Consider the following 17,661-nt stretch of genomic DNA (forward strand, 5'->3'; position numbering starts at 1 on the left):
TTTCAGAAATGTATGAAAAAGCTGTCAATTATTTTTGTTTGAAGTTGGATTGAACAGTGTAAAACAATCAGAATGGAGAAATTCCCATTGAAATCACGTATAATGTATGTTTTGCAACTCTAGGGCCCTGCACTGCTCATAAAGCATATTTTATTATTTAAAAAACATTAAATACCGTTAAATAACATCATACCATCAAAACTGTGAAAAATATCACCCAGCTCTATCCCCAAATACATTTTTTACCTTTGGCTGTTGATTGGGTTACAACTTACTCATATTTTTTCTGTCACAGCATTCTATAATCACAAGGTAAGGTGGGAGAGGGCAGTGAATATTCCGTTTCAATCTAGCAAATGATGGTATAGATATCAAAGTGGTTCTGATGTAGTGCAGCTCATATTTTGTTTGTCTGTCCATTTCTTTCTGCAGACAAGCTCCCCAACCCATCCAGGATGGGTTCCCTGGGCATCCTAATGGACTACACAGACTGCAGTACCACTCTGTTCTTACGGTCCAGATAGCCCCAGCACCAACTGACAAAGTTCCTATAGGTCAGATACCTGTAATGACTACCAATGTCTTGTATTGGTCATTCAGCCAATCACAGATAGATGAGTAGCCCCTGTCAATTGACAACTCCTTATACAACTTTCAAAGGGCATGATTTAGCCACCACATGTACTGAAAATGAGTTAAATACTGTATAGACCCAAGATTGTTCTGCAATGGGAAAAAAGTTGTATACATACAACTTGTACATACACTCAATTAGTATTTGGTGGAATTGCCTTTAAATTCTTTAACTTGGGTCAAACGTTTCAGGTAGCCTTCCACAAGCTTCCAACAATAAGTATGGTGAATTTTGGCCCATTCCTCCTGACAGGGCTGGTGTAACTGAGTTGGGTTTGTAGGCCTCCTTGCTTACACATGCTTTTTCAGTTTTTCCCACAAATTGTCTATAGGATTGAGGTCAGGGCTTTGTGATGGCCACTCCAATACCTTGACTTTGTTGTCCTTAAGCCACAACTTTGGAAGTATGCTTGTGATCATTGTCCATTTGGAAGACCCATTTGCAACCAAGCTTTAACTTCCTGACTGATGTCTTGAGATGTTGCTTCAATATATCCACCTAATTTTCCCTCCTCATGTTGCCATCTATTTTGTGAAGAGCACCAGTCCCTCCTGCAGCAAAGCAGCCCCACAACATTATGCTGCTACCCCCGTGCTTCATGTTTGGGATGGTATTCTTCAGATTGCAAGCTTCCCCCTTTTTCCTCCGAACATAACGATGGTCATTATGGCCAAACAGTTCTATTTTTGTTTCATCAGACCAGAGGACATTTCTCCAAAATGTACGATCTTTGTCCCCATGTGCAGTTGCAAACCGTAGTCTGGCTTTTTTATGGCAGTTTTGGAGCAGTGGATTCTTCCTTGCTCAGCGGCCTTTCAGATTATGTCGATATAGGACTCGTTTTACTGTCGATATAGATACTTTTGTATCTGTTTCCTCCAGCATCTTCACAAGGTCCTTTGCTTCTGTTCTAGGATTGATTTGCACATTTCGAACCAAAGTACGTTCATCTCTAGGAGACAGAACGCGTCTCCTTCATGAGTGGTATGACGACTGTGTCGTCCCATGTTGTTTATACTTGCGTACTATTGTTTGTACAGATGAACATGGTACCTTCAGGCTTTTGGAAATTGCTCCCAAGGATGACCCAGACTTGTGGAGGTCTGCAATTTGTTTTCTAAGGTCTTAATTTCTTTTGATTTCCCCATGATGTCAAGCAAAGAAGCACTGAGTTTGAAATACATCCACAGGCACACCTCCAATTGACTCAAATCATGTCTATTAGCCTATCAGAAGCTTCTAAAGCCATTACATAATTTTCTGGAATTTTCCAAGCTGTTTAAAGGCACAATCAACTTAGTGTATGTAAACTTCTGACCCCTTGGAATTGTGATACAGTGAATTATAAGTGAAATAATCTGTCTGTAAACAATTGATGGAAAAATGACCTGTGTCATGTGTAACAGTATAGACTTTACGTTCGTTCCCTCGCCCCGACCTGGGCGCGAACCAGGGACGCTCTGCACACGTCAACAGTCACCCTCTAAGCATCGTTACCCATCACTCCACAAAAGCCGCGGCCATTGCAGAGCAAGGGAAACCACTACTTCAAGGTCTCAGAGCAAGTGACGTCACCGATTGAAACGCCACTAGCGCGCACCACCGCTAACTAGCTAGCCATTTCACATCGGCTACACTCACCCCCCTTTTGACCTCCTCCTCTTTCCGCAGCAACCAGTGATCCGGGTCACGGCACCAATATAACAGTATAGACTTTACGTCCGTCCCCTCGCCCCGACCTGGCTGCTCTGCACACGTCAACAGTCACCCTCGAAGCATCGTTACCCATCGCTCCACAAAAGTGACCTCCTCCTCTTTCCGCAGCAACCAGTGATCTGGGTCAACAGCATCAATGTAACAGTATAGACTTTACGTCCGTCCCCTCGCCCCGACCTGGGCGCAAACCAGGGACGCTCTGCACACATCAACAGTCTTCCTCGAAGCATCGTTACCCATCGCTACACAAAAGCCGTGGCTCTTGCAGAGCAAGGGGAACCACTGCTTCAAGGTCTCAGAGCAAGTGACGTCACCGATTGAAATGCCACTAGCGCGCACCACCGCTAACTAGCTAGCCATTTCACATCGGCTACACATGCACAAAGTAGATGTCCTAACCGACTTGCCAAACCTATAGTTTCTTAACAATAAATTTGTGGTGGTTGAAAAAATTGATATAATGACTCCAACCTAAGTGTATGTAAACTTCCGACTTCTACTGTAAATATGACTTTTTTCAGAGAGTGTAGTAGTTGACCCATGCCCTATAACCTATTAGTGGGAATTGTCAATGGGCAGGGCTATCTGTGATTGACTGTATATGACAATTTCAAAACATATGGATGGTCACCAACCATCCTCCTGGAGATCTACTCTCACTCCAACCGTCACATAGCACAACAGATTCCGCCAAGCTTCTTGTTAAGAAGCTAAGTGTAATTATGTGGGTGCAATAAGTATGAAATACTAACTCTTCCATCTTTCCTGTCACAGGATGTGATTATAGTTGACTATAGTAATGTCAGTGTTGGAGAAAGCTTGTGATGACAATGTAAATAAAACCACTACTTGTTTCTATTTTATACGATCGATGACTACTCTGTTGCTTCTCTATACCTCCTATTCGATTATGTTTAGCTAACACCCTCTTACTTTCACCATGATCTGTTTTCCTCTCAAAGAAACACCTTGAGCACACAAATACTTACAAACTTTCATTCTAACCTTGTTTATGGACTGTTTATTATGTTATGTAAATAACTGACAAGAGAATTTATCTTGATTGACAACAACCTTTCATTGCAGTCTGGTTTCTTTGTTCAACTTTCAACAGCAGAAAACATAAAAAATGTGTAATTGAAGAGTGTTTACGCATACTTTTTAAAAAATAAGTTAAAATCTCCAGTATCATCACAAAGTCAATTTCATAAAATCATTAAATAGACTTTGTGATGATACTGGAGATTATACCATATAATCTGCCATCTATTCATTGCAGAATGCAATGAGTATAGGCCAGGATGGTCCACCATGCAAACAGGGTGTTCTGGCCCTGCATCTTCTGGTAACCTATTGAAAACTGTACAACAATGATATAACAAATTAAGATGCATTATGTATGCCTTCTGTAATGATGACAAGGCAAGGTAGCCAACTCACCTATGGAAGTGTGTTGTTTTCAGGGTCCAATTCCAGCTCCAACTGACAGGTAGAATACAATGTGCCTTTGTTGTTGTTTCTTTTGAAGGGTTGAAGGGTTGAGCTCTAGACCATCCTATCAGCCAATCAGGGCTGTGAATGTAAATATCACATTTCATATTCAAATGGTTTTCCTAACAGACTGAGCAGTTCAGTGGCTCAGAGAAATAAATGATTAAACATATATATAAATAAACACACTCAATTAATTATTAGACATAAAGTGATGATTTAAAAATAGAAAGAATGCATGGGGCTTTAAGTTACATTTGCCTCCAAACAATTGTGGGCCCCCTCTTTCATTTTCTACCAATGCTCTTGAAAGGCCCCCCCCCCCCCCTCCCTCTCGCCATTTGTCCATCCAGCACATCAGGTTGGATTTTCCCCCATTCCTTTTCTGGTCACTCAGATAGGGGTTGGGGTTGGGCAAGCTCAAATGAAGGATAATCTCCTAGAGGTCCTTTGCAGTGGGGGATGAGGCCATTCACTTTTTTTTTTACACCGTTGCAGCTGGATCTCAAAGCACTTCGATAAAAAGCGGAATGTTTTGCAGGCAGATCCTCAGGCTGGTTGCGGAATTCTTGCCTCCCACTGTTAGGAACCTTTTTACCCCTTAAGGGGCCCCTGCCATAACCGCCAGTTGCTTCTAGCTGGGCTGTTTGCAAATTGAACCTGACAAAAACAGTGGGGGTGAAAATGGGTGCATTTAGAAGTAAAACAGCTGCAATTCAATAAAGAGGTATGATTTCTAGTAAGTTAGTTACATGAGTGATATGGTCCAAATTCTATTACTTTGCGAGCTCTGTTGGACTGGTAGCACACACACCTGCACAGCTGAAATCTTTTATTATTACAATGGCATTGTTCACTGTGAAAAAATACATTATAGCCTAATCAGTAAGAATCAAACTCAAACAAACTTGCAAGGCTGCATGCAAGCTGGCTACTATGTGTTTGTTAACCAATTGCTTATTTGCAGGAAAATTAAAATAAGCAGAATTGAATAAAGAAACTGTAACAAAATTTGTTTGTTAAAATCTAAAGACGCACGTCACCCTTAGTGTTCTAAGTGTCGACAAGTGATCGTGATCAGGTCACGATCAGATGTGAGCATGAAGAGATGGTTCATGGACTTCCTATAGCAGTCCCGTGGTATCATGCCTGATAGATTGATAGTAGAGTGGACCACATTCCCATCAATATGGCCAATGCTAAGCAGCTTCGATATCCAGATACAATTACAGTAGGCATATTTACAACAGTTTTGAAACCATTATCATCTCATTTGGTAGTTACTTGGTCTTATCAAAGTTCGAAAGGACAGTTCCTGGACTACAGGGCCATGAGAAGAAAACCCACAAATTCAACCACACATAATGGCAATAAAAAAAAATGAAGGAAAAAAAGTTAAGAGGCCAACCTAAGGGCCCCACATTTAATAAGATGTCAATTTTTGTAGTTGAATGTCCTATCTCAAATGTTACAATAATATTTTTGTACTAAGGCAAAGTCATCAACACAGTTACCTTTAGAGAGACTCCCACATAAGATGATGCATATATTTCTCATGAAAGTTAAAGCCCTTCTTACACTATTACCGTGGCAACAAGCTAATTCATTTAAAGTATGGGACATGGTTTATATAAGGCAAGTTACAACTAAATGCAAGTGGTATTTTCCATTGCAATTAGAGTTGACTTGGCAAATAAATCTGTAGATCAGAGGGAAATAGTTTTTGTTCAACTTATGTATTAATGCTGTAAAAAAAAGAAGAATAAGTACAAAAAAGCTCAGGTTTCTGCTGTAGAGGTTTTCAAGCATCCTCAAGACCCCCAACTCTGGTTTTCTCAGTTTGCAGGTGCATCACATTATATAGCACTAGTGATTCCAAGTATGAGCACCCCTAGTTTTTATAATACCAACTTTACCTGCATACATAACAATTTAGGCTATGTAGGCATGCTCGTTTTTATTCAAATTAATTAAATACATAGGTTTATCCTTTGTGTCTGTAAACTACTTTTCTCATGTGTCAAACAGATGTGCCGTGTGTGAGAGAGTGGTGTTCAGATGGTGAGAGACTCAGACAGAATCACTGTTCAGTGGCTGTTGTGCACTAGCCTATTCATAAAAGTGCCTCAAAGAATACCGTTAAGGAGGACGGCCAGTGCATACAACTCGACGTCAACTGTGTGTAGAGTGACTGCCTGAATAGAGAGGTTTACTTTCCTCACTTACTGTATGTGTGTAGGGGCAGGGTTAGTGATGTCAGTCTGAAAGTAACAGATAAAACGTTTCAGCGCGTTGTTTTGATCTTGTGAATAGGCTGTGGAAGAGGGCGAGACTGGCGGTTCATCAGCGCAGAAAATATATTAACAATTTCAAATGGGGGATACAAGAGGACTTTACGCGCGCTTGAAGGTGATTTAACGAACTATTTTTCTTTGGAGAGTCTATTACCAGGAACGGCATTTAGTCTGATTCCCATTTACTTGCTCTCATCTCTTGTCTCATACCTTGTATTGTTACTTTGCAACTAAATGCAGAGAAAGGAAATAGCAAGTAAAAGAACAATAGACAATAGTTTATGGTTAGCTTACTTATATTTCTGTCATTGTCGCCTTAATGACTGCATTTAATTTAATTTCACCTGAGGTTAATCTTTCAATAAAGCTTACCTTTACTGTATATGACTTTATAGTATAGCCCTTGAATTATAAATATTGTCTTAAAAGCATCAGCCAGCTTGTTCATTATTTTTGGCCACCCCTGCATCCTACTCACTGGGTGAATGTTAGGTTAACAACAACGGGCACTATCGAAAACAGCGCATAAGGGGGAGATTGGTGGCAAGACCTGAAATAACCTTTATTTTGCCAGGTATGGATGAAAACATTGAAAGCATTACTTGTATGGGCCTTTACTGAAAGAAGATAAAGAGAAACCCCACCAGTGACAATAGAATTCCCACTGAATTATTTGGACAAACACGTCGACATAGTAGACATATTTAAAAAATGAATTCCAAATTCTAAATTGATGTTGCAAAGTAGCCTAATAACAACAGTTTCATCATTTGTGTTCAATCAGGCGGTATCATGGCAGGCTGCTCTGACTGTCACTTTCCTCAATAGGCATGACCCGTTTACAGTGTAGCAGGTTTCAAAGGCGAGTTGATGTGATGCGCGCAGGTGAGGCTAGATGTGAGTCAAGCTGACGTTTTCCCTTGACCGGTAAAATAGCCAGAAGCTTTTATAAAACCAAATATAAATTGAACCTCAATATTCAATAGTCTGAAGATTTTGCACTGTCAACGTAACATACTGCTACAGTTCCCCCTTTGAGTGCGCTCGATTTAGCTCCGTTTTGAAGTGTAGAAGTAAAACTGGCATCTGGGGAAAATAGGTGCGACAAACCTGCCTTGTAAACACATGTGAATTAAAGTGTTAGTTTAAGTAAATGTTTCATAAAGGGCATTGAATGCAATGCATTAAATAGACCAGCCCAAACCAAAATAGGCAATTGCTTATGCAAAACATAGACTACCTGCTTAAAACGTTTTAATCCTTGGATTTATTATAATACTATTATTTTAGAAATATACAGTTATCCAGTTATCATTTAATGGGGAAAATGTGTTTTAATCAAATCGGATCTTGTTGCTAGTGTATTCAAGTTGTATATCTTAGAAGCAATAAACTGAAAACATTCCAAAACATCAATTACAAATCTAAACTCCAAAATGTTGTGTCTCAGACTACTGGCTGTTGTCCTCATAATGATCAACACATTGTTGCTAAACTCTGCTCAATCAGATCATATCCAAAAGTTCAAACGCACATTGGCTCAGAGAGCTGACAGTGAAGTGGCTCACTTAGCAAGTGAACAGTGCAGGTCCACAAGACAGCCTAGACAAGTAACATACTCAGCATCAGTTCTACATCTCCCTCCAGTGGCTCACCCAAGGAGATACACCACAAGGCAAAGAGGTTTCTATCATATAGGTCCTCTTGAGAAGTCCTCTTGTTCAGGTGGGTGCAATTATGATGCTAATTCTAACCCAGGACTGCATAGTGCCTCTCATTGGGGCAATGGTGAGAAGAAGGTTAATCGGGGAAACTCGGAGGCAGTGCTACCCAAAGACAAGGAGGAGAGACATGTTAAGAGTATGGGGATGGTCAGTTCTCCTCACCTCGACTCCAGTAGCAAGCCTCCCAGTCAGCCTGAGGTGACAGTGGATTCAAACAGTGACAGTGACAAACCAGAGGTTGATGGTGTGCGCTCTGAGGGCCCAGACAAGCTGTTGCCGCTCAAGAAGCAGCAGAGAGTTCCGACTGACACGCCCACCTTCCACAGAAGGGTCCGCCGTAGCCCGGCAGTCTCCAATGGTGAAGACAGTCGGGCAGCTTTCCCTGAAAGCATAGTAAACTCCCGGGGGATATTCCCTACGTTTCGACAGCACAGTGACTATTCTGCTGAGAGTGAGGACTACCCTGGGGATCGGGAGGGACCACCTAACCCCGGCCCCGCCAGAATGTTGTGGGGTGCCCAGATCCCAGATGTCCACCCTAAGTGGATGTCTGCTTTGTACTTTAATGGACAGAAGGAACAACTGAGGGTCAATCCAGCAGCTGGTATTCAGCTTCCTCGGGCCAAGTTCAGTGTTGAACTGTGGGTCAAACCAGAGGGTGGGCAGACTAACCCAGCCATCATAGCAGGTGAGTGATACGCCACAACATATTCTCTCTCTCTCTCTCTCTCTCTCTCTCTCTCTCTCTCTCTCTCTCAGAATACACTGCAGACACAATTTATCTTGCATTGCAGACGTAACATGTCTGGGTTTGTTTAATTCATCATTAATATATTAATATATTCATTTAATGGTTACATGACATGGTTGGGAAGATGAGAGGAATTGGGAAATCAGCCGTTATGTGGTGCAAATGGGTTATTAAGGGGTGAAATTCCGCTGGGCAGACCACGTAATTTTAACGTAGAAATGTGGAATGGAAACTATGTGTTTGATGTATTTGAAACCTTTCCACCTATTCCGCTCCAGCCACTACCACGAGCCTGTCCTCCCCAATTAAGGTTCCACCAACCAGTGGTAGATCTCCACAGACCTGCAACCTTTGCATGCTATCTTGAACATGCACACTTTCTATAATTACATAATAATAATTTTCTAGTTACAGTTACCTCAACATGTGGCCATGGATGAGTTACTAATTTTAAGGTTAAATCAAATTTGTTTGTAAGATAGCCTTAACTATAGGCTATTTACTGTATTTACATAAGTCTTATCGAAATGGTAGGTTGACAATGGAACCAAATATCAAGATTTAAACTATGCTTGGATAGTTTAATCAGAGCCACTGTCATAATCCTACTCTTTAACTCTTATTTTTGGTTTAGTTGGGGATGTGAATCAAGTTAATAGGCTATTTACCGTATTGAAAAAGTGAATGTGAATTGTGTTTGGTTGTCAACACAACCAAATATTCACATTTTAAGGAGATGTATATTATGTGCCACTGACTTAGTCTGACTTTAATTCCAGTCTACAAATGAGTAATTGATATTTTGGAATCTCATCTCTATCTCAACCAAAAATCTAAGTTAAAAAATAGGACTAAATCAAATCAAATCAAACTTTAAAGGCACGTTAAATAAAGTTTGATTTGATTTAGTTCTATTATTTAACTTAGAATTTTGGTTGAAATGGAGACTTGAATCTAACCTATTCATTATTAACTTGAAGATTACATTTGACATCAACCAAAGCGTAAAAAACTCTAGGCCTATGTGTATTGTCTATTTTTAGTTGAACCCCGGGGTTGAACTAAAACAATAGCTGTTGATAACTTTGCAAATGTTATATAGGCCTAAATATTATTATTATATATGACTTATAGAGTATTATATTAGTTACATTTCATTTGCTCAGTTAAACCTACCATTTGGAATAACTTCGATAGCAACAATGGATCTATTTAGTTATTATGAGATCTCTCAATAATCATTCTTACGATAGCACATTGATAGTAGTCAGTGACAAATATCACATCTAAGTAGGGCTGGGCTTGGTAAAAACCCTGGATGGGAAACAAAATGTAGATAAATTAACTCTCAAATAGGAAGTGCTGCCCAGCCTATAGTTTTTTTCTGATAATGGATATAACTTTGACGTTCTGACATTGTTTCAAAGGTACAAATTCAACATATTTTATATGAGGTTTGTATGACACGATGACATAATTCTGTGGTTGAACTCAAAACAACAGTTGATGACTTTTTGCAAATCCAATGTATTTTCCACATACTGTAGATTCCATGTCACAATACGTTGACAAATGATGTTGAAACAGCGTTAGTGGCCGCCACCTGCAGGCTTGTTGTTTTGACGTCACGTTTTGAGAGGGTTAATGCTTAGTCATAGGCTACCCAGCAAGTAGATCCATTGCCACATGTGATGAAAAGTTCAATTAATACATTTTATCCCAAACATTGGATTAATATCAAAACTAAATTCCTTTTGAAGTCTTGTCGTTTCCTCTGCTGTCTGTGAGGTGGGATAAATCAAAGATGTCTAGTCTAGTTTAAAACTTCAAACAGGAGGAGTAAACTGAATTGCAAGGTTTATGTGGAGGTTCAATTTAAATAACATTGTTATTGATAGTGTAATCTCCTCGTATCCTGCAGGCGATATACCCACTCTATTTCAACAGCAGAATAAGGCAAAGGGTGGAAGGCAATATGATATAGGCAATTAATTATTCATTATTTCACTGCATGAATGTAGAAAATCAAGAAAAGAATCACAGTATTATTTGGATTGGGATGTAATTTATTTATTGATGTGGGAAATAGCCAGGATCAATGATTGAACCAGGGACTTCTCATATGTTAAACTAACATGCTACTGAAGGGGGTTAGGCAACCACAAGTCCACAAGAGCCACAATGCCTGCAGGTTTTCATCCTTGTCTTTTAACCATGACTGGAGGAAGCAGCTGGGTACAATTGCTCAATTAAGGCTAGGATTCAATCCGATCGCACTTTGTCGGCTATGTGCCATTTAAAGGTCATTTTCCTGTTGAACCGGCATATGCAGCGTTTACCGTGAATGCGGTCTCCGTGAACGCGGGAACAGTGCCTTTAAAAAGTGCATAGCTGACAAGTGTGATCAGATTGAATCCCTGCCCAAGAATCATCGAGAATAGAACCCCCCTTACCAACCCATCTATCTATGCAATTGCAATTCTGAAAATAGCCACACTTAATAGTTGTGTTTAGTAGGACTGTAGAAGCACTCTTAGATAAAATGGTTCCAAATGGGTTCTTCGGCTGTCCCCATAGGATAACCTTTTTTTAAATTCCAGGTAGAACCATTTTTGGTTCCAGACAGAACCCCTTGGGGTTCAATATAAAAACCCTCTGTGGAAAGGGTTCTACATTGAATCCAAAAGGGTTCTACCTGGAATCAGGATGGTTCTCCCTGGAACCAAAACAGGGTTTTCAAAGGGTTCTGCTAGAGTGAATCTACACTCCTCATTTGGGAAGTGCTCATGTTTCCACCTCCTTTTAGTTTCCCTTTTTATTTTATGTGTATATCCTCGTCACATGTCACTTATATTCATCATGACCTACAAGATTTGGCCTCAATCTTTAGTGACCCTTATGTGACATTTCACAAATAATTTTTTCCACCAAATATTTTCACATTTCTTTTTCTATTAATAATTAATTCCTGAACTGGGTTTGATTGGCAAAATTAAAATTTGAACAGATAAATTACAGACTAGTTTTATCCTCTACTCTTATAAATCTCCCTCTCTATTGTTGCCAGATAATAATACAGTATCAAGACTTTTACTTGGCAGAGATGCTGTGTTCTAACCACTACTTTGAGTGAATTAAATGCTTAACCATGATATTGGCCAACCCTCCTGAGGAATATTTTCATACTATTTCCCAGCTTTCTTTTCAATATCCCAAAAATGTCCACATTTTTGTGTGTACAGTGTGTAAGGAGGGTGAAGGGGTTCCCTGACCTTTAGCTGTCCCGGCATAGAGCATCTGGAAGCCAGATGTGAGTCTCTTTCTGAAAAACAGCTGTGAATCAGTGCCTTCGTTTAGGGAAATACCTTCAACCCCTCAACTCTCTGGGTAATTTGTCTTTAATTACATTGGAAGAGGATGCTCAATGTTTATGCCTTTTTACAAAATAATATTTGTCTTCCTTTTGTGTAGGGGTTTTTGACAACTGCTCCTACTCCTTAAGTGAGAAAGGATGGTCAGTAGGTATTCGGACAGTAGAACCCAGGGGGAGAAAAGATGCCAGATTCTTTTTTACACTTCGTACCGACCGTGCTCCCAAAGCAACGACTATCTATGGGCATCAGCGCTACCACCCTAACTCCTGGACTCACCTGATGGCCAGCTACAATGGTCACAATATGACCCTCTACATAGATGGTGCCAAGGTTGCAGAGAGCCGTTTGCAGTCTGGTAACCTCTACAGCCCGTTCATGGAGACCTGTCGAACACTTCTTCTCGGTGGGGACCAGTCAGACCTTGGGCACAACTTCCGAGGGTACATCGGGGGTATTGTGTTATGGGTGCTTCCTCGCACTCACGAGGACCTCCTGAAAGGGCGCTCTCAGATTGATAAGAGGGAACCAAACCTTGCTCTCTGGACTGACTTCTCTGAGGTAGAGCAACATTGGAGTCCTCATAAGGACGGCTACCACCCGTCCATAGTCATTATCCCTATCCCTGAGCTGGAACATGTGTCCCCCTTTGTGCCCCCTCCCTGTGGATTAACAGCCTGTGACAACACAGACATCATCCTCGGCTACAATAACCACTGGCAGCTGCGCACAGAGAAGAGGATCCGCTACCGCATTGTCAACATCTGTAACGACGACGGAAGTCGTCCCACCGTCTCCCATGCCCAGATCCAGCAGCAGCACCAGGCACTTGTCGAAGCCTTCCGGTCCCACAACATCAGCTTGGAGCTGAGCACGCATACCATCCAGAACACATCTCTACGCCAGCGCTTCATCCTAAGCAACTGCCGGATCAGTAAGATTGGTAACAGGCACTGTGATGCGGAGTGTGACCACCCACTGACGGGCCATGATGGTGGGGACTGTCTGCGCCTGGGGCCCTGCTACAACTGGAAGAGGAGGGACGGGGTCTGCAACACAGAGTGCAACAGCATCCACTACGACTTCGATGATGGAGACTGTTGTGATCCAGAAGGCACAGATGTCCTGAAGACCTGCTTCGACCCAGAGTCCCCAGACAGGTGAGATATTTCTTTCAATTTTTGGGGGGCAGGAATCCTCAACCCTGCTCCTGGAAATCACTGGTCTGAGTTTTTCCTGTCAAACTTTACATTAGGTGCTCTTATACCTGTGCTCTTATACCTGTAATTACTTTAGTAAGTACGAAAAAAATATGAATAGTTGCTGCGTTGGGCAGTTGTCCCAATCATTTAGACATACAGTAGTAATGAGTCACAAACAATACCTTTATACATTTTGTGGTCCAGAGCAATCTGCTATCTCATATCAAATGAACTTAATCTGTTTACAATGATGTTCTTTACTAGTTCTGACAAAGAAAAAAAATGGGTTTGTCTCTGTCATCCTTAGCCTTCCTTAGCTACCGCAACCAAAAAAGTACTTTGCTGCCTATCCCTGTATTTATGGGACTTTGTGCATGTTGTGAGTTTTTAACGATAATGACGGTAATGATATTGAGGTTCTACAGAGACCTTGGGAGCTTAACGCCTAATTAGCGATATCTTGATTTACTAAAGAGGCCTTAAGTGTCTGTCTTCAAGGCACACAAGTTTCAACTCTGGAACAGTTTCTGAAAGCAAGTGAAACTGGGAATGGGACGAGAAGCCAAAATATACAGTTATTATGGCTAAACAATGAAAGCAGAAGTCTCCTACGCTCCATTCTATTCATTTTGACAGGCAGGCTTATTTGCGTTTCAAACAAAATACATGATGTATTGCCATAATATTCTTTTTTTGCTTAATAGTGAACAGCATGTAGGTAGACATACTAAACATACGTCTGTTGTCTGATCCATTTCACAGATGTGAGAGATCAATAGACCATCTATATACATGTAAAGTTTGCACTCATTCAAGGATTTTTCTTTGTTTTTACTATTTTCTACACTGTAGAATAATAGTGAAAACATCAAAACTATGAAATAAAACATATGGAATCATGTAGTTGGTTACTACACATATGGAGTCATCGTGTAGTAACCAAAAAAGTGTTCAAAAAATCCAAATATATTTAACATTTTAGATTCTTCTAAGTAGCCACCCTTTGCCTTGATGACAGCTTTGCACACTATTGGCATTCTCTCCACCAGCTTCACCTGGAATGCCTTTCCAACAGTTTGAAGGAGTTCCCACATATGCTGAGCACTTGTTAGCTGCTTTTCCTTTACTCTGCGGTCCAACTCATCCCAAACCATATCAATTGGGTTGAGGTCGTGTGACTGTGGAGGACAGGTCATATGATGCAGCACTCCATCACTCTCTTCTTGGTCAAATAGCCCTTACACAGCCTGGAGGTGTGTTGGGTCACTGTCCTGTTGAAAAACAAATGATAGTCCCACTAAGCACAAAACAGATGAGATGGCATATTGCTGCAGAATGATGTGGTAGCCATGCTGGTTAAGTGTGCCTTGAAATCTAAATAAATCACTGACGGTGTCACCAGCAAAGCACCCTCACACCATCACACTTCCTCCTCCAAGCTTCACGGTGGGAACCACACATGCAGCGATCATCCGTTCACCTACTCTGGGTCTCACAAAGACACAGGGTTTGGAAGATTAAATCTTAAATTTGGACAGATTTCCACCGGTCTAATGTCCATTGCTTGAGTCTCTTGACCCCAAAAATAATCTTCTTATTATTGGTGTCCTTTAGTAGTGGTTTCTTTGGAGCAATTCGACCATGAAGGCCTGATTCACGCAGTCTCCTCTGAACAGTTGATGTTGAGATGTGTCTGTTAACTCTGTGAAGCATTTATTTGGCCTGCAATTTCTGAGGCTGGTAACTCTAAGGAACTTATCCTCTGCAGCAGAGGAAACTCTGGGTCTTCCTTTCTTGTGGCGGTTTCCTCACAGCGCTTGATGGTTTTTGCGACTGCATTTGAAGAAACGTTCAAAGTTCTTGACATTTTCCGGATTGACTGACCATGTTTTAAAATAATGATGGACTGTCATTTCGCTTAGCTTTTTGAACTGTTCTTGCCAAAATATGGACTTGGTCTTTTACCAAATAGGGCTATCTTCTGTATACCAACCCTACCTTGTCACAACACAACTGATTGGCTCAAAGGCATTAAGAAGGAAAGAAATTCTACAAAATAACTTTTAACAAGGCACACCTGTTAATTGAAATGCATTCCCGGTGACTACCTCATGAAGCTGGATGAGAGAATGCCAAGCGGGTGCAAATCTGTCATCAAGGCAAAGGGTGGCTACTTTGAAGAATCTCAAATGTCAAATATATTTAGATTTGTTAAACACTTTTCTGGTTACTACATGATTCCATATGTGTTATTTCATAGTTTTGATGTCTTCACTATTATTCTACAATGTAGAAAATAGTATAAATAAAGAAAAACCCTTGAATGAGTAGGTGTGTCCAAACTTTTGACTGGTACTGTATATCTCAGGAGGTTGGTTGCACCTTAAATGGGGAGGGCGGGATTGTGGTAATAGCTGGAGTGGAATAAGTAGAATGGTATCAAATAAATTAAACACATGGTTTCCATGTGTTTGATGCCATTCCATTTACTCCGTTCCAGACATTATTATGAGCCGTCCACCCCTGAATAGCCTCCACTGATTATATATCTTGATATACTGTCCATTTTCCGAGCTTCCTATGCATTGCAAAGCATCATAGACTGCTTAAAATGAGCTACAATTTCCTGTAGATTATTTACAGTTGAAGTCGGAGGTTTACATACACTTAGGTTGAAGTCATTAAAACTCATTTTTCAATCACTCTACAAATTTCTTGTTAACTAACTATAGTTTTGGCAAGTTGGTTAGGACATCTACTTTGTGCATGACACAAGTAATTTTTCCAACAATTGTTTACAGACAGATTATTTCACACAATTCCAGTGGGTCAGAAGTTTACATACACTAAATAGACTGTGCCTTTAAACAGCTTGGAAAATACAAGAAAATGACGTCATAGCTTTAGAAACTTATGATATGCTAATTGAGGTGGTGGGAGGTGTCCCTGTGGATGTATTTCAAGGCCTACCTTCAAACTCAGTGCCTCTTTGCTTGACATCATGGGAAAATGAAAAGAAATCAGCCAAGACCTCAGAAAATAATTGTAGACCTAAATCCTACAGAAAATTTGTGGGCAGAACTGAAAAAGCATGTGTGAGCAAGGAGGCCTACAAACCTGACTCAGTTACACCAGCTCTGTCAGGAGGAATGGGCCAATATTCACCAACCTTATTGAGGGAAGCTTGTGGAAGGCTACCCGAAACGTTTGACCCAAGTTGAACAATTTAAAGGCAATACCAAATACTAATTGACTGTATGTAAACTTCTGACCCACTGGGAATTTTATGAAATAAATAAAAGCTGAAATAAATCATTCTCTCTACTATTATTCTGACATTTCACATTCTTAAAATAAAGTGGTGATCCTAACTGACCTAAGACAGGGAATTTTTACTTGTGAATTGTGAAAAAATTAATGTAAATGTATTTGGCACGGTGTATGTAAACTTCCGACTTCAACTGTATATGTTAAATTGGGGCTCCTTTCCCAAACTGATTGTTGGGGTTTATATTTTCATTTGAAGAAATATTGTTGCTGAGATTACCTGGGCACTAATAATACATTTGTAGTGCAGTCAGTCAGTGTGTTGTTTTGCACAGTGAGGGAGGGATGGTATTTGTACTTTAAAGAGCAACAACAGCAGCTAAAAAGCCAGGTCCCTAGACAGATATAAAATTAAGTGTGGAGAAGGCATGAGCGTAGAACTGACTTCTGATTTATAGCTTGCAATGATGTAATCTCTCTTTATTACTTGCCAAAGTTTTTCCTACCTCTTACCCTTCACTAAAACTGTATGAATTGCGAATCCACCCGAGATGCAAATGCTTCATAAAACAGGGCTCTCTGGAATATCTGCAGCGCAGGTCTTTAAAAGGCTCTTGACCTGAGCTGGTTGGAAAAGTGCAATCTGTTGACTGCAATCCAGAGTTTTAGAATAATTAATGCAGGGATGACATTTTGATGGCATCTGTGGAGTGTACAATTTTATCTTTGGCTCTGGGATTTTTGGTATTTTTCTGTTTGAGTTATGGTCCAGGTTATCTGCAGCTCGGCAATAGAACTCAATCCCTAGCCAATTGCTGTCACTACACAAATGTGTTGTTCAAGCAGACAGAGAGCCAGCCATGAGGAATGGCCAGGTACATGAAGAATTTGGCAACACAAGAAAGTGAAAGGAAAAACGAGGAGGACATTTTAGCCATTAATGCTGGGATATTCCCCTGCTGCTGAGGGGATCCAGAATTGGTGGTTTGAATCTGTTTGCAAGGCAAACTGGGTGGTTCTCAAAAATCACTTTTTCTCCAACAATGAAAGAATCAGGGTTAAAATTAAGCATGAACAGAATGGAAAAAAGATACATGATCTTTGAGTACGGTTCTACAGTCCCAGTTCAGATCATCCAAGAAACACAGACGATTTTGAACATAATTCTATAAAATTTGTGCGGTATAACACTTTTTTTAAAGGAAGTAGGC

At 40.5% G+C, this 17,661-nt stretch overlaps 1 protein-coding gene across 1 annotated transcript in view; it reads left to right on the forward strand.

Annotated features, from left to right (window-relative positions):
• The first annotated feature begins 6,145 nt into the window (after positions 1-6,145).
• Positions 6,146-17,661, forward strand: part of pappa2 (pappalysin 2) — a 65,019-nt gene continuing 53,503 nt past the window's right edge. Inside the window, exons 1-2 of the mRNA XM_020462547.2 lie at positions 6,146-8,547; positions 12,082-13,141. Of these exons, the coding sequence (XP_020318136.2) occupies positions 7,572-8,547; positions 12,082-13,141 (2,036 nt within the window). The 5' untranslated portion in view covers positions 6,146-7,571. The remainder of the gene's footprint in view (positions 8,548-12,081; positions 13,142-17,661) is intronic.

This window comes from Oncorhynchus kisutch, linkage group LG27, assembly GCF_002021735.2.
Source record: "Oncorhynchus kisutch isolate 150728-3 linkage group LG27, Okis_V2, whole genome shotgun sequence".
In the NCBI taxonomy this organism is placed as follows: Eukaryota; Metazoa; Chordata; class Actinopteri; order Salmoniformes; family Salmonidae; genus Oncorhynchus; species Oncorhynchus kisutch.